This window comes from Phoxinus phoxinus, assembly GCF_949152265.1.
Source record: "Phoxinus phoxinus genome assembly, chromosome: 21".
NCBI classification, from domain to species: Eukaryota; Metazoa; Chordata; class Actinopteri; order Cypriniformes; family Leuciscidae; genus Phoxinus; species Phoxinus phoxinus.
In genome coordinates this window covers 8,555,812-8,570,571 of record NC_136896.1, presented here as the reverse complement: position 1 = coordinate 8,570,571, position 14,760 = coordinate 8,555,812, and the positions used below count along the sequence as shown (strand labels likewise).

General features: G+C 38.8%; 1 protein-coding gene across 2 annotated transcripts; it reads right to left on the bottom strand.

The window, feature by feature from the left end:
* Positions 1-62: 62 nt before the first annotated feature.
* On the bottom strand, positions 63-13,151 carry fscn2b (fascin actin-bundling protein 2b, retinal). 2 transcript variants are annotated; one of them, XM_079596260.1, is made up of 5 exons: positions 11,354-13,151; positions 4,858-5,014; positions 4,500-4,621; positions 4,226-4,393; positions 63-1,930 (listed from the first exon to the last, which is right to left on the bottom strand). In XM_079596260.1, exons 1-5 carry the CDS (start codon positions 12,171-12,173, stop codon positions 1,725-1,727), a joined length of 1,473 nt encoding a protein of 490 aa, XP_079452386.1. In that variant the 5' UTR covers positions 12,174-13,151; the 3' UTR covers positions 63-1,724. The 2 variants fall into 2 exon arrangements, with proteins under 2 accessions (XP_079452386.1, XP_079452387.1); XM_079596261.1 differs by lacking the exon at positions 63-1,930 and adding an exon at positions 2,741-3,265 and having other exon boundaries at positions 11,354-13,062.
* Between the last annotated feature and the right edge of the window lie 1,609 nt (positions 13,152-14,760).

Here is a 14,760-nt window from a genome sequence, read left to right as displayed (position 1 = left end):
TTCATAAGTGTTGCACTTTTGTTATATAATCACAGGAGGCTGTTTTCATGTTTTTTTATGGCATGATCACTGCTTACATTACTAAATGGAATTTATGATGGAGCTATGTACAGATACTCTGAACACTGATACACTGAAACAGAACAGTGCACTGTTGCAAACTTTATAACTGGAGATGCTTTAACAAGCTATGGAGGACATGTTGGGTCTTTTTACTGCTCAGAATTGAACACACATTCTAACCACAAGAAACATGAGTTTATATTATTACTTCATTGCCACTCTTTACACAATGAATGGTAATTTGTGTCTGCATATAACCCTTATAAAACATTTTATGTGTCATTATAATAATAAATAGGGTCTCCTTTAACCAATGGCCTAAGCACAGCCATAAGGAATGTTCTCAGAACTTTCTGAATGTTCTCAAACGTTCTGACAAGGTTCTCTCAAAATTATGAGCAATATTGTTCGAGTAATGTTAAGAGAACATTCGTTCAGAGATATCTGATCACAACAATGTTTATTTAAAATGTTGCTACTTGTTTCATTTAAAGTAATCTTCCCAATCCATAATGTCTGCAAAATGATCAAATGGAATATTCCCTTAACATCCACATGCCCACCTAATAACCTAACTTTTTCATAATTGAATGCAAAATGGTATTTCTCTGTAAAGCTCATGTTCTGAAACATTAAGTGTATATACCTCCAGTTGAGAATTATTGGGTTTACACTTTTTATCTTATCGGCTGCAGCTTCCAGCAGTTCATTTTTAAAACAGGGCTCTTAACAATACTGTGTTCTCTCTGTCGGTAGCAATACTGTGGAGAGGCACAGCAGCAGCAAAACACTGCTTGCCTGCGTGAGACTCCATTCTGATGCCTCGGCAGCCAATTACGTAATTTCACAGCAGAAACAATGCATTTGTTTTACTAAACCCAGGTTACTGTAAATGTAAGCTAAATGAAATTCATTCCTTCAAAATTAGGAGACAGAATTTTAATTTGTAAAACCTTTCCAGATGGTCTTAAGCAAAGAAAAAGCAAATAAATCACAATAGGGAATAAAATGAATTTAATCCTGGTACATTTCTCTTTGGTGAGATGAAGTAATTACTGTGTATTCTGTTCTATCCGTGGTTGCTTGGCTTTCCTGTCAGTTGCCATGTAAGCTTAAAGAAACAACAAGAAGAGTTCATTTGCCAAGCCTATTTCTATGACTTGTATGTCCATATAATATACACAGCAGTCTGTAAGCCCAGAGAATAAAATAAGCTTCACTGGAGCCGAGAGACATTGACATGGTAACAAATAATAGCATGAAAGACAAGAAGAAAAAGGGTTTAAAAAATAGTAATAAAGAAAAACAACAATAATGAATTTCCATGTGTCAATTCGCAAACGAACAGATATGTTAGAAGTGATTTGCTAAAATAATAGCATGCTATGCCAGACTTATGCATGATTATTACCTCACACAGTTTTAATAACAGTGCAATAGTGAGCTGATAATGATAATGGTTTTTGTCATGTTTGTATATGGACTATAAATCAGAAACGGTCATGAATACATGCGTAATACTGAATACTGACTCTATATTAAGTGCTGATTGATGGGAAACAGATGTCCGAACATTAAACTGTACCAATTTATTTTCTCACATCTGTAAATCCAAGAGTTTAACACAGGTGAATGACAGTTACTTAAATGTCCACATGGTGTCAGTATTCCCAGAGGGAAGAGCTGTCTGCATTCTCTCCGTCTCCTTTCAGATTGCCTCCTTGGTCTCCTCGCAGGTATTTGCCGTGCTTGTTCCTCATAGCTATCCGTCCATGCTCTAAGAACTCAAAGCAGAAATCTTCAGGTGTGTCTCCATCAGAGCACACCAAACCACTGTTGGACACATACCAGAATTTTCCACCAGCACCTGTAGGAAAACAATACTGGTCAGCTTCATTTACCGGTAATAAATGACTTGAACCCTGGATAATTCTGTGTTCATAAGCACATAACCAAAAAATGCAAAAGTGATACAAATTATGTTTACATTTTATTTACATATTTAAAACCTGTTAACTGTCACCCTCCATTTTGAGCATAGACGTGAAAATGCACAAATGCATCTGAACTTCATGAACTGTATTTCATGAATGCTTTGGAATAAAGAGCTAAGGTTAAAAAATACACTCAGCAGATTATTGCAGATATAAAAGTATGGAAAAAAGACAGAAGTTTCAGTTTACTGCAAAGCAAATGCATTGAATAATAAAAAAATATATATATACATATATATATTTGATACAAAATACATATTTTACCAAATAACTTTGTAAAGTTTCCAAATTTGAAGTTGATTTCACAAAAATAGAGGTTCCTGTGAGATTGTCACTACTCTCTCACCCTTTATTTTTTTTTAAATGTTTTCTCCTGTCAAATTAAAGGCACAATATGTAAGAGTTTTGTCATTAAAATATCAGTTGTATATATTTTGTGCACTTTTGTACTTAAATTATCCAAAATTATCCAATTTCCAACAAATATTTAAATTCAGAGAAATTCACAATTTTAAGCAGTGTAACATCCGTCCTCATTGCGTCGCCTGCCAATTGCGTCATGTCCGCTTTATCCGCTTTATCCTCGGTTTCCGCTTTTACTGCCGTGGAAACTATCTCAACACAGTCTCAACAGTTTTTCTCAACACTCTTTTTCAGTTTAATGAAAAAAAATGGGGAAGTAGTAGTTTTAGCATCTAGCACGACAATCTGTTGTTGTTTCGCACAGTTGTCATGGACCACAATTATTCGTTATTGTTTGCAGCAGTTTCTGTCGTCTGATAAAGTGAATCAAATCACACAAGAAGAGTTTTGGACAAGAGGAGAAATAACGCGAGGATCAATATCGGTCTGGCATTTCCAAAATGGAGAGCGCTCAAGTCTATGGCAGTGTAATTAAACATTGTGTGTTAAATAGTAAGTCAGCGTTTTTGCAAATGCTGTGGGTATGTTCAAATGTACTTTTAGTGTGATTGTTTTGAACTCGTAAAGCTGCGTTGCGTTACCCCTCCATTTAATTCGACAAATCATGTGATCAAACGTAACGATTATAAAACTTTATTTCATTACCTCATCCATGAACATGATTGTGATTCCCGTCGGATTGATTTCCATCGGCAGTGAAGGTGAAGACGACAACTCCCATCATTCCACGCTCCCTCACAGCTTCATCAAGCTACGCCTTTGTTATTGTTTTGAATATGCGACCTCTAGCGGCGAAAATTACATACTGTGCCTTTAATACTTTTCTGTCACAATGTCACTTCTATCACAAAACAGTGGCCAAGTTTTGAACCTTAAGTCTCAGACCTTACCAAAGATATGCGTTTTGTCAAGATTAGAAAGATTAGAAAAAGATTTGAAAAAGATTTTGTACAATTTGAAACATGAGACTGCCTACTAGGGGGAGGAGTCTGCTAAAAGTTTTTTGGGGGATGTATTTTATAATATAGGCCAAAACACGGAAATGAGAATTTAAGAACTTTGCAAACTATTATAACTCGAGCTTTCAGGGGAAATGTTGAAGTCATGTGATGTGACCATGGTGTAGTTTGGTTATAAAACACAAACCTGCCGATTGTATTTAAGCTTAAAAAAAAAGTTGTGTTCATTTGTGAAGATTATCACAATGAACAAAACATGTAACAATAATGAGCTTTTGTTAGTCTCAGACCTTATTTTCTGCTATAATCCAAAAGCCAATGGAAAAATCCTATTGGGTTTTTGTCGAGGGAACCAGTGTGATGCAACTTTCAGACTGGCCTACACAAATACATCATCCCTGCAGCACTCTATGGTAACGCAATGTCCCGCCACCAGGACACTGACAGTTAACAGGTTAAATGTTGAATGGTGAACTTTTTTTGTCTTAGATTTGGTCTATTTCACAATATTGTATTCTAGTTGTATGGTTTTAAGAAAATACTGTATGCCTTTTTAAAGGTAAACAAGTTCCCTTGAAAATCAATACCAGCTGGTTAATTAACACGCTTTGACATTTCTGACACTGATTACAATTAACAGAAGTCATTGCCAGAAGCTCTTTTTGCCCTTAAATCAATTTCCAGGAAATAAAAGCTGTTATTTGCTCTCTAGAAAGCTGCTTTTGAATCTATTACAGGAAATACAAATATAAATGTACAGGAAAATGTGGCTGAAGTAAAACTCACCTTTAATCTGGTATGCGCCATCACTGAACTGCAGTGTAAATATGTCATACACGGAGCGATTGGCGTCCAGTGTGTTAGAGTTCTTGTGGTGGCATACATAACCATTCTCTCCCCTCAGGATCAGAATAGGCCTATTGATCAGCTTCAGAATCAACTGCTCATCCTCACCTGGAGGAAAAAACAGGGTGGCATACGGTTTTCAAATAACTTTTTATTTTAATTATATATATATGTGTGTGTGTGTGTGTGTGTGTGTAGCATCATGTGAACTCACCCACAGAGTCACTGACTGCAGAAAGCTGGCCGTTTTTCTTAGTGCATACGTATTTTCCATTGCTGGCTCGCAGTGCCACCCGTCGACCGAGCCACACTATGTCAAACATGGTGTTGGCACCGCTGCACACAGTGGGAGATTGTACGTATTAGTGTTCATAATGTATAATGCATTGTTCGATAACATGTACACCCACAGAAAACAGGAGAAAATGAGATGGCTTCACTGTTACTGTGTTTTGGATGCATTCACCAATAGTTACATGCGTAATATAATTTTTGCTGTTTTCTCTCATGTCATAGCTTATAAGTGAAAGAGAATTAATAGCAGAAAGTTTGAAAGTAAAGCTAAATCTTACGCTTCAGTAGCTGTCGACTGGATGCCTCCATGAGCGACAAGCGTCCAGTAATTCCCTTCATTAGTTCTGAACTTGCACTTTCTTGTGTCTTTATCAATTTCCATTTGAAACGTCTCCATGTCTGTCTCGTCGTCCTGATTGGCTGAGACGCTCACTCCTGTTGAAGCACATAAGACAAACACAACTTGTTTTTCATTTAATATGGGAGAACAGCTCATTTTTGCTAATTCAGAAAAAGTTTGAAATTGTGCCTGAAACATATTAGCAGTCTTACTTAGGCCTATTGGACATGTTAGTATTCAATACTTGTCTCAATTAAATTAACAAGCTTAAACTTTAACAAGAAGTTCATTTAGGTTGTAAAACTGTAACAATAGCCTATCTGAAAAAGCTCCATAACGTCAATTAATATTTTACATTACCGTTCAAACGTCTGGGGTTCGGTATGATTTTTAAAATTGTTTTTGAAAGCAGTATGTTCAACAATGCAGCATTTTGATCAAAAATACAGAAAAAACAATATTGTCAAATATTTTTACAATTTAAAATAACTGTTTTTTATTTTAATGTATCTTAAAATGTAATTGAATCTTGTGATGGCAAAGCTGAATTTTAAGCATCATTTCTCCAGTCACATGATCATGTGTCACATGATCCTTCAGAAATCATTCTAATATGCTGATATGCTAATAAGCTGAATTTTTGCTGTTTAAATATAGTCATATATTAAAAAATAATAAACTTTAAGCTTACTTAAAACTTCAGAATTTTCCCTAAATAGAAGTATTCAAACAAAAAAGTCACACCGACTGACATTGACTATTAGAACATTATACTACATGCTTTTCTAAGTACATTTCAAATGTATCAGCTTAACCGAGATAGCATGTGTTTGTCCTGAACTTTCCCCCAGTTTGGAATCCTGAAGTGAGACAAAGCATGATTAACTTCACTGCCACGCACGACAGGCATCAACCTGATTCTGAGTCCTGTTCTGGCGCAATGTCTACAACAGACCATGTTTATTTAAGACTCACATATATAGTTAATGGAGCCCAAACATGTCACTCCGCTGTCTATAAACATCCTTTATATCAATGCGAGATTACTGTTGTTTTGAAATGAGGAGGTTTACTCAATTAGTCACAATGACAGATCCATTCCAAATCACTGTATTATTTGTAACATTAACATTTACACAACAAGACCACTGGCTGAGGTCTGAAACATTTTTCATATCCAAGCCATTAATCATAATTAAGCTATTGGGTTGTGTAACATGTGTAGACTCTGTGTGTTTCTTAAAAACCTTGTGTATTTTGCTCAAAGTAGCCTATATTCATGCATTTTGTTATTGGCAAACAACAAACATCTTATTTCTGACTATGCATCTGAATTATCATTCAGTGCAGTAGGGCAAAACCACTTGTGATTATATCTTTCTCCTTGCACCGATAAAACCTTGGCATAGAAACCACGACCTTGGCAGGGTCAGAGGCTTCGCTGCACCCTGCTGGGTTTCTATGCCAATTAGTCTTGGGATTGTTTCATGGCATTCATTAGAGTAAAATGTAACGCATACTGTAGCTTTCTTTAAGAAACATCTTGAAAACAGAACACAGGACCAAGTCCTACAGTACAAATACGGTACTTGTTTACTTGTAAGTGGCAAAATATGGTCAGACAATTCAAAATTTGTTGTAAATGTTAATAAGTTTGAGTTTTCAAATGCTATTTGAAATGGAATCTATCTATCTATCTGCACACGCACACACACACGTTTTTCAAATAAGTATTTTCTGCTCGAAAGCTGCATTTATTTGATCACAATACAGTAAAAACTGTAATTTCTGAAATATGATTACAATTTGAAAGAACTGTTTTCTATTTGAATATATTTTAAAATTAAATGTATTGCTCTAATGCAAAGCTGAATTTTCAGCATCATTACTCCAGTCTTCAGTGTCACATGATCCTTCAGAAATCATTCTAATATGCTTATGACATTGTTTAAAAAAAAAAAAATTTTTAAACCCTGCAAAATACATATTAATTAATTAAATGTGTATAGAACTAATTTAAAATGACACTAAACATTTAAAATATAGAAATGAAGTATAAATAAACTCTCAAAGATGACATTTTTCAACCTACTGTATGAGGTCTTCAAAGGCTTTTTTTTTTTTTTTTACTTCAGTCAAGTGTGTCCAAACTTTTGTCTAGTAGTGCAACTAAATGATTGAATGACATGATCTCAACCAAAACAGACGGCGTCGTGCAAAATGCGTCAAGCGGATTGTAGTGGCTAAGGCTCAAAGTGGATGTATCCAAAAATATCCCTTGATCATTTTCTTAATCCTTTAACAGGCCAGATCCTGCACCTTACCCCCTTCTCCCTCCACCCTGTCATCCTTCCTGCCCCTCCCCTTCTCATGCTGCAACCTCTCCTAATTCTCAGCATGCAAAGAGACACAAAGCTGCACCGTAGGGCCCAGTAAGCAGCTTTTTTTTTGAGTAGCGTATGTACAATCCTCCAGCTCCGAGGAAAACCAGTCGGGAGGCTGAAGTAATACCATTGTTTCGACGGGACTCTGCAGGGCGCCTTAGACACGCTGGGAAAGAAACCAGGCCTATCAGCAGAATCTGTGGCCATCGATCACTCCACCGTGGAATGCTTCTTTTTTTTCTTCTTCTTTTTGCAATATGATTTAGGCTATCCATGTGTGCTTGTGTTTCTCTCTCCGCCTGTCACTTTTTCTCACAGAGCATGGACTATTTTTACAAATCATAATGGCTTATCAATAGACTATCTGGTCATACTTGGAAATTGGATTCTATAATCCAATTCCTAATGGCTTTAAGTGATAGAACATGTGGTATGCATGATTAAGACAATAATGAGAACACACAGTGTTAACGCATTGTTTTGGTGGGAACCAAAGCACAACTACCAGCCAAAGTCGCCAAAACAAAGTCTAGTTTCTAATCAAGACAAAATCAGGGATACCGAAAAAGAAACAGCTTCAGATGTTTCTTTTTCTCAGATCAAACCTCACTCTGCTGCAGCGGTTTTCATTTCTGCGGCCCGTTACACTTTATTTTCCAATTTCACGTCTGACTCTGCTTTAGTTTTGCACCAAAGATAGAAGAAGAGAGGCCAGCTGGGGCAGGACACTCTATCTCCTCTGTTGATCATTCCTCATCCACGGCATTGTGATTACTGAGCTCAATCCTGAACTCCTGCGAATGACCTCACTCCCATCACAGAATGCTCCCTCTCAATTTACCAACCCATTTCTGTGGAATGTAACAGTACCCAGAGACAGCGAGAGGACCTTCTCAAAACTGGGGCAAGTAGATCGCTGCATGCGTACCAGATCGGAGAACACAAAAGATGCATGGGAGAACACTACAAAAGGAGCATGTTTTGGTTTAACATGCATGTAGTATATTACGGTGTTCAGAAGTCTGTGGCTACATTGACAATCTGGAAAAAATAAAAATACATTTAATAAAGCTCTAGTGCTGCTGTCACTAATAAAGAACATCCTGAAACTCATTTTAATATTTTTATTTAACTTTAGTCATGTTGATATTATAATTTGTCATGACATTTTTGTTTGATTAAATTATAAAACTACAAAAAATAAGCATTTTCACTAGCGGTCCCAGACTTTTGGACCCTTACACAAGTGAAGATGTCTACTTGGAAATATTTGGCCCACATTAAAGCTGTGATCTCCAAATGTAGCAAGATAGTCACTCTGAGATTAATTTTTAATGGTAAAGTGATGCCACAATCCACTGTATTTTTGATTTTGTTAGCTTCTTTCTTTCTTTTTATCTCAATATCTCTTTGTGCTCATCTTCTTTTCACCTTCCGGACCGGATTAGAATGCTCCGGGGAACACTGTGGAGGTGATGAAGAACATGGTAACAGATCCACCCGCCTGACTGCATGCCATCTTTCCGACTCAAGAATGAAAGCCACACAACAGGCATGGAGCTACTGCATAAAAGTACACCACAACTAAACTAAAGTGATAAACATAGTCTTGGCTAGTAATAGTGATATTTCTGAAAAACTACTGTGCAGTGTCACTACTCATTATTGATTAAAAGATCATCTGTGAGTTTGTGTTGTGTCCCAGGGCGAGAGGCCTGGGGCTTAATGAACGTCAGACCTGCAGAGCTGATTGGCAGTCCTGTCTCAAGTCATCTCTGGTTCCCTTCATCATGTAGAGACTCTCTAAAAGAAATGAACTGCTTCATCCATTAGCAGAATCACTTTACCTAATTGCTTTTTGCACAGAATGAATGTGCAATAGATGGGGAGAGATGCTTCTTGTTCATTAAGAACAAATGTTCCATCTGGCCTGTGTCATTTTCCATGTCTTTTTTCACCCATAATGAAATGGATTATTTTTGCCAATATGTTGATACTTCATGTTTCTTAATGTTGAATCGACACTGAACCATTTGAAGCAAGGGAAACGCACTGTAGGACTCGATAAGAGTTATAATGTGTGACTCAAACATCTCACCTCCTAATTTTGATTACAATCCAGAGATTTTAGCTATGGCTTCAGATGCTAACATTTCAGACCTAACAATTTTGGATTTGTATAATGCCTTGCAACCTATTTAGCGACTAAAAGTAAATCATTTTCTTTGTGCTCTAAATTGGCTCTTGGTGCACATGCTTTGCTACCACAAACTTTTCGGATGGCATTAAAACGCTCTATCCCATGGGTAAACTAAACTGACAATACAACATCATGTCCTCCCCAGGGAACTGCTGCTAAAGTCTTTGATTTATGATCTTTTTACAGTGACAAAAAAGCAATACCGTTCACCTGTCCACACCCATAATGCATTATGTGTCTATTCATTGTGATTTTGTGCCTGATCTTTCTTCCTCCTGCCTGTCTTGTTCTTCTTTCTGCTGTATACTTTCACACTCCATTGTCCCTTTCCCCCCATTGGTTTTTTCCCCCTGTCGGGCAGAACCCAACTGCTCCTGAAGGACTCTCTGATTTGTGTGTCCCCATTGTAGACCAGCACATTGCATGGTCCCCAGATAAAGAAATGCGGCGGAAGGCTTGTGTTTCTGAAAGCAGACTCCACCATCATTGAAATGCCCCTGTCCACTCAATTATTTATCACACCTCGCCACTAGTGTGTGCATGCGTGCATGTGCTTATATCAGAGCATCTTCCTATTTTGTTATATAAAAGCACTGGCTAAAAGTATATCACTCTGTGAAAAAATGTATGTATGTGTGCATCTGTGAGAAGGAGAAAGTGTAAGACCAAAAGAGAGAGGGAGAGAGATGGATGAGTGTACTGGAGGGGACAGGATCTGTTACTGACCCAGCTTACTATGGCGGATATTCAAAGCCATTCAGTTTCTCCAGTAATTTATCTATTGCAGGTGGCTCAAAATGCTTACCAAGAGCTCTGCACTGGAGATAATGGATAATGTTCCAGCATGCAAGATTTACATTACATAACTTAGTTGCTCAGTCAAGACAGGAAACTACAATTATGCAGTGTGTTTGTTAGCAGAGCACATGGCCAGAGAATAAAAATTGGCTATGTCTGGCAGATTAATATTGGCCAACTCAGCTGAAAAGACAGCTGCCATATATTATTTCTGTGAGGTCACGCTCATGGGTGTGACTCAGTGTTCACCTGCTCTCCAGGCTAGTTTCCATTTGACTATGTGTGCATAGTTTGCCATCCAGCTGCAATTTTGCATGCAATTTATTTTCATGCATTGGTATGCTTGCATATAAAACACTAATGGGGAGCAAGACTGATAGCACAACAGTGCAAGTTATGCTCAGAATACTAAAATCAAGTTGTTTAGCATATTATTCAATCTGAAAATTTAAATTTTCACTGAATCTACAATTGACATTTACATGTCTGCACTCCATACTTTAGCTATCTGGTTACCCAAGAGGTATTAAAAGTACTTAATAGTTGTAATGAGGACTCACATCTATTACACAAGTCGCCACAGGAGTGCTAAGGGAGGAGGACAAACCTTATATTGATAGTTCCCTTGAATCTCCTTAAAGGAATAATTCACCCAAAAAAATCTGCCATCATTTTATTACTCTCAAACCATTGCAAACCTGTATGACTTTCTTTCTTCTGCAGACCATAAAATCTGATATTTTGAATATTCTGTTTTTGTCCACAACATTAGACCCCACTGAGTTTCATTTTACAGGCAAAAACACTGAGACGAAATATTACTGTTCCACAGTATAAAAAGTCATACATATTTGGAAACAACATACGGTTAAGTATATGATGACAGAATATAAATTTTAAGGTGAACTGTTATTTAATGTACTTTCACAAGTTGAAGATTGTATTCACTCGATTCTACAGCAAAAAAATTAGGCTGGCCACTGATGATATCAGAAGCACGTGGTCCTCCTGTGAAGGGAAATGTCAAAAGAAATTCAACCAGCACCACTTACCTTGTCGGATGGAGACAAATCTGCTGTTGGCGGCCTGAAACACCACTTGCGGATGGCTTTCCTCAAGATCAAACAACTCGTCTTTGCCAGGTTTGGAGCAGCGTCCAGAGCGCAGAGTTCCAGTGGGCCCCATGGGGGTCAAGTACTTCCCCTCACAGTCCTTGAAGGCCAATTTGCCTGATTTCAGTTCCAAGGTGTAGCCTGTCCCACGGCCATTTTCAGAGGACAGTTTCCCGTCGTTGCCCAGGAAGCGGCTGTCACTGGTCTTTAGACAATATTTGCCGTCCATGTACACAAGAGTTAGAAGAGCATCCACACCCCAGGGGATGTTGCTGTCCACAGCAATCTCTCCCTCTGGAGATGCTAGGTGGGCATAGCGTTTGCGGGCCACACTGAGCAGATTTGCCTGTGGGTGCAGGGCCAGGTGCATGGCCCATAGTTCTGCCTCGCCAATGGTCTGAGCGAAGCAGGACAGGTAGTCCTCCGAACCTCCAAAGAAGCGCAGATATGGCTCGGACTGCAGGGCCCAGCGGCCGTCTGACTGTGCCACAATCAGAAAGCGGCAGTCGTTCTCTTTGGTCTCAGCCTCACAGCTCACCTTGCCATCTTTGTCGGAAGCCAGGTAGCGACCCAGGTGACTGCGCAAGTAAACCACCTGACCATCCTGCTCATCATGCTCTAGAGTCCAGATCTGCTTCTTCTTAAGACTTGGACCTGAAGCATTCATCTTGAAGCCGAAGGCCTCCGCTGTTAAATAGCGATTCTCGTGATTAATAAGCCCGAATTGTAGCTTGAGGGCTTTACTGCCATTGGAGGGCATCCTGGCTTACAACCCAGATGGAAGCCAGAGAGTGTTGAAAGTCCAGAGAAGAAGCTGATCAGCCTGTAGACTTACAAAGTTAGCTCTCCTATGTGTCCCGATTAATTTGCTTCTTATTGGGGAAGAGTAAAGTGAAGTCCACTTCACTATAGACTCCTTAGTGTAGCCTACTCTCTTCAGATACAGGCCTTAACTTTCTTTATTAGGCCTAAGTTCCTCTTCTAGTTTTGTCCTTGGTCCTGGCCTCTCCGCTCGGTAAAAACAACGTCTTGCTCCCCGGAGAGCTTGCAGAGGCTCTGGAGATTTTTTCCCTGTGTTTCCTAATCAGATCAGATTATAATCAGGAGGACTCAACACCTCAATCCAGAGAGCTGCTGACGTCACCCTGATCCCAACGGTTCCTTTTCCTCTGCACCTCTTTCACCCGCTTTCTTTCTCATTCCCTTTCCTTCTCAATTCACCTGCATCTCTTGTCCTCTTCATTGGCTGCCTTTGAGATTGTGGGACTACTGATCTCTTAAAGAGATGCTCAAGACCGAGTCACACGGTTTTACTTCTTCTCGATGCCTTAGTCGTCTCAGTCCTTCAGTCTGACATCTGATTGGTTTGTCTCCTCCTTGTCCTCTTCTAAGTATTTTTACTTCAGTCACATCCTTAAGACATGTGCATCCATTAAAAAGACACATCATTCTCCACCGAGACCTCGAGAAATAGAAGCATGTTAGTGTGCAAGGTGCCCACTAAGATGCCAGGCCAGCTTGTCAACAAACGGCACATGAAGTACAGTGCAGCTTTTCGGGTGTACTTCGACACCTTTTCTACCTCCCTTTCACCTGTTGTCCTATCCTCTTATGTTTCTTTTTATACGTCCTTTCTCCTCTTTTGCTATATTGGACGTATTCTTACACTAGAGACCCTTTATGGAGGCCCAGTAATCCACCCGTTCTATAGTGCTCCTGCCTTTGTCCTCCTCCCCAGTCTCTAACTCTTTGCTGATGGCGCTTTGACACAAAGCTGGGTAACCAGAGCCCTCCCCCAGCACCAGTGGTAGTGGCCTGAGAGGGGGATCGGCTTTCCAGTGCACACTCAGGATACAGTTACATGACTTCTCTGATTCCGAGCTCGGTTGGTCATCTTTATTACAGCAATGTGCATATGGGTGTGTGAGTGTAGGTGGAGGTAACAAACAGATGCTTATTCAAAGATGCCTGACATGTAGCTATTGAAGACCAATTCACTGTGACTGAAAACATTTCTCTAGCTCTTTTTCAGTCACATAAGTTGTTTGCTTAGCATTTCACTGGCTATGTTGCCTAATGTTTGCGTAATGCTACACATATTGTCGATCCATTTCAAATCCCAAGCATGTTCGAAAAACAGTCTCCACCACAGGCCCCTAATCTGCCTTTCAATGATCCAACTCTTTTATTAGACCAATCTAATCCATAGCAGCCCCAAACCCCTCCTCCTCTCCTTGGGCGCGTCTTGGACACAGAACCTTCCATCTGTCAGTGACTGACCGCGTATGGGACAAGTAAGCCTGAACCACACACACACATATACAGACTCATCTAAGCACAGGAACAATAAGACATTCATTAACCGTTATTGGCTTTGCCCAATCTATCCTTTGTTTACATTTGTTCAAGATCCTATAAGCAGAGATGTTAACCTTAGACATGCACTATGACCCTTACATTATTATTTACACTATTAAATTGTCGCCAGAAGCTTTGATAATAAAGCAATGTACAATAAATTGCATATGTCATGCTTGAGAAGTTACAGTGAGTAGCTAAAGATTTAACAACAAAATACAGTACAGCAAAACTGATGTGCTGTCAGTTGAGTACTTGTAAACCATTGTATGACACCTTGGAGAAATCTCAAAACAAAGACTGAGACACAAATAATGTTCAATTAGGTTCAGCAAAAAAGTTGAATTAACACACAAAAAATAAGTGTTTCTATATTATCAAAAATCAGTATTAGTGGGAAGCATATTTGACCTTGTCGCCATAATCAATTCTCTCTTCGGCTTTCTTCAATGGGCTGAGAGCTTGTCAATTGCAAGTAATCCCTTCAACAGCCTGACTGACAGTTTGGAGCTTTGCTCTTTCAAAGAGAAAAGCTATCATGACCTGTGAGCCAGGTTAATTCAACTGACTACAAATACAGTAGCGCAGAAGCTCCCATTTAATCACCGACATATCTTTCTCCACACATTTGGATTAATGTTTGAATTATGGTTGAGTATATAGGAGGTCTCCAGATATATGAACTTGGTCATTTCTGTGGAAGAAAAATACAAATGAATTGTTAACAATATGGCTAATATGGAAAGCCCATGTTTCACAATCACATTACCTACCCATGGAAAACTTTCTGAATGAAAAGAACGTACTGGAATGTGCCACCAGAGGGAGGCAGAGTAGCAGAAATTTCCCAGAGACGGTGCAAAATATCACAAGAAAAGTTTACCTGTACTATAATCTGAAATATATTAAACATGGAAATGTCTGGTTTTATTTTCTACAAGGTCCCTGGTGTCCACAAGGAAGCCTAAAATCTTTCAAGAATTAACAAC

Excerpts from the sequence above, each read along its gene's own strand:
- fscn2b (XM_079596260.1), bottom strand. The coding sequence starts at position 12,173 with ATGCCCTCCAATGGCAGTAAAGCCCTCAAGCTACAATTCGGGCTTATT. Across the intron at positions 5,015-11,353 it reads ATTTGTCTCCATCCGACAAG|GAGTGAGCGTCTCAGCCAAT; the intron begins GTAAGTGGTGCT and ends GTGCTTCAACAG. Across the intron at positions 4,622-4,857 it reads CAGTCGACAGCTACTGAAGC|CGGTGCCAACACCATGTTTG; the intron begins GTAAGATTTAGC and ends CACTGTGTGCAG.